The 1657-nt window shown below is 11.6% G+C and overlaps 1 protein-coding gene across 1 annotated transcript, besides 4 other annotated features; it reads right to left on the bottom strand. All coding sequences in view use genetic code 6, as the record gives it.

Moving 5' to 3' along the window:
• Positions 1-13: 13 nt before the first annotated feature.
• Positions 14-1191, bottom strand: IMG5_021970 (hypothetical protein; the record flags this gene model as incomplete). The annotated part of the gene is made up of 1 exon (XM_004039417.1): positions 14-1191. The coding sequence occupies one exon, from the start codon at positions 1189-1191 to the stop codon at positions 193-195; it is 999 nt and encodes a 332-aa protein (XP_004039465.1). The 3' UTR covers positions 14-192.
• Positions 698-731: a microsatellite.
• Positions 790-840: a microsatellite.
• Positions 1008-1092: a microsatellite.
• Positions 1103-1171: a microsatellite.
• Positions 1192-1657: the final 466 nt, after the last annotated feature.

The raw sequence follows: 1657 nt of genomic DNA, 5'->3' as shown, positions 1-1657 counted from the left end.
TATTTAGTCATTGTTTAAATTGTAATGAAAATATTTGCCTCGAATGTCTACCTGGATTTTAATAAGATAGTATTGCAGAATAATGTACTTTAATACCTAAAGGTGATGAATAAAATAAAATATAATGTTCTTATAAATGTGAATAATGTAATTAATATGGAGTATGCACTAAATTTAAATCAATTTATTATTTCAATTAATAAAAATAAAAATGTGATCTTTGTTTTAATAAATTTAGTAATTGTCTAAATTGTAAGAAAAACGTTTGTATTTATTGTTTTCCTGGATATTACTTAGATATTATTTCAAAATCATGCAACTAAATAAATAATGGAGTTATACATATAAATATAGATGAAAATATATAATAAACTACTATTTTTAAAGAGGTATTGGTTTTTATAATTAGTTATGCTGTATTTGGACTATTATTGTGAAGATTTTTAAATAATAGTAATTAAAATTTATATTTTATATATTTTTTATAAAAAAAAAATTTTAATAATTTTTTTTTATATTTTTGTATAATTTTTATTTTTATTAAATTAAATTAAATTAAAAAATTATTTTTTAAAATTATTTAACAATATATCTTGAAAATTATATTAATATAAAAATAATGAATTATGTATTATTATTATTTTATGTTAATAGTTATTTTAAAGATGAATATTTAAATATGTATAATATTAAACTTTTAATTATTATAAAAAATTATTATAATTAATTATAATTATTATTAGAGAACAAAATAAACCCTTATTTTTTAATTTGAGAAATAAATTGATAAATTATTAAATAATAAAAATATTATTATAAAATATTATAAATAATTATATAGTTTATTTATTATTAAATTTTTTTATTAATTTTTTTAAAAAGTAACAATAATTATAAAATTTCGAATAAATAAATATTTATTTTTATAAAAAATTGTTTATTTATTTTTATAATAAAAATATAAAAATTAAAAATATGTTTTATTAAAAAAATATTAATTATAAACATATTATTATTATTAATATTAATATTATTATTATTATTATTATTATTATTATTATTTTTATTATTATAATTATAATTATTGTTATTTTTTATTTATATTTTTTAATATATAAATTAATTTATTTAATCTTATATTAATATTTTTTATATTTAAATATTATTTTTTTATCTATTTAAACATTTCATAATTATTTTATATCCACATCATGATTTATTTTAGTTATTTTAATTATGGTTTTTGTAATTATTTATATTCGTTCTATTGGTTTGTAGTTACTTTACTACTTTTCTTTCTGTTTTATGATTTATAGCTTACGAATAAAATATATAAGGTATCATTTAATATATTTTTTTTTATTTTTATACAATGTTCGCGAGAATAGATTGTTTTCGAAAATATATGATGCTTTTATATTAGCAAATTAAACTCAATAAATATTTGTATAGATAGTAAAATATTTTACTAAATCTGCAAATTATGATTTCAAATATAATATTAATTAATTTATTTGTTGTGGATGTGAGAAAATGTAAAAATTTTTTTTTTTAATTTAATTTTTAATTTTATTAATAAAATTATTATTTTAAATATTTTAATTTAATTTAAAGTAAAAGATTTTTAAATGAAAAAATTAATTTTTAATATAATAAT

The sequence above is a fragment of the Ichthyophthirius multifiliis genome, assembly GCF_000220395.1.
Source record: "Ichthyophthirius multifiliis unplaced genomic scaffold scaff_1120509249671, whole genome shotgun sequence".
Lineage (NCBI taxonomy): Eukaryota > Ciliophora > Oligohymenophorea > Hymenostomatida > Ichthyophthirius > Ichthyophthirius multifiliis.
The sequence above is the reverse complement of the archived record's forward strand: the minus strand, read 5'-3'. Positions and strand labels throughout refer to the sequence as shown.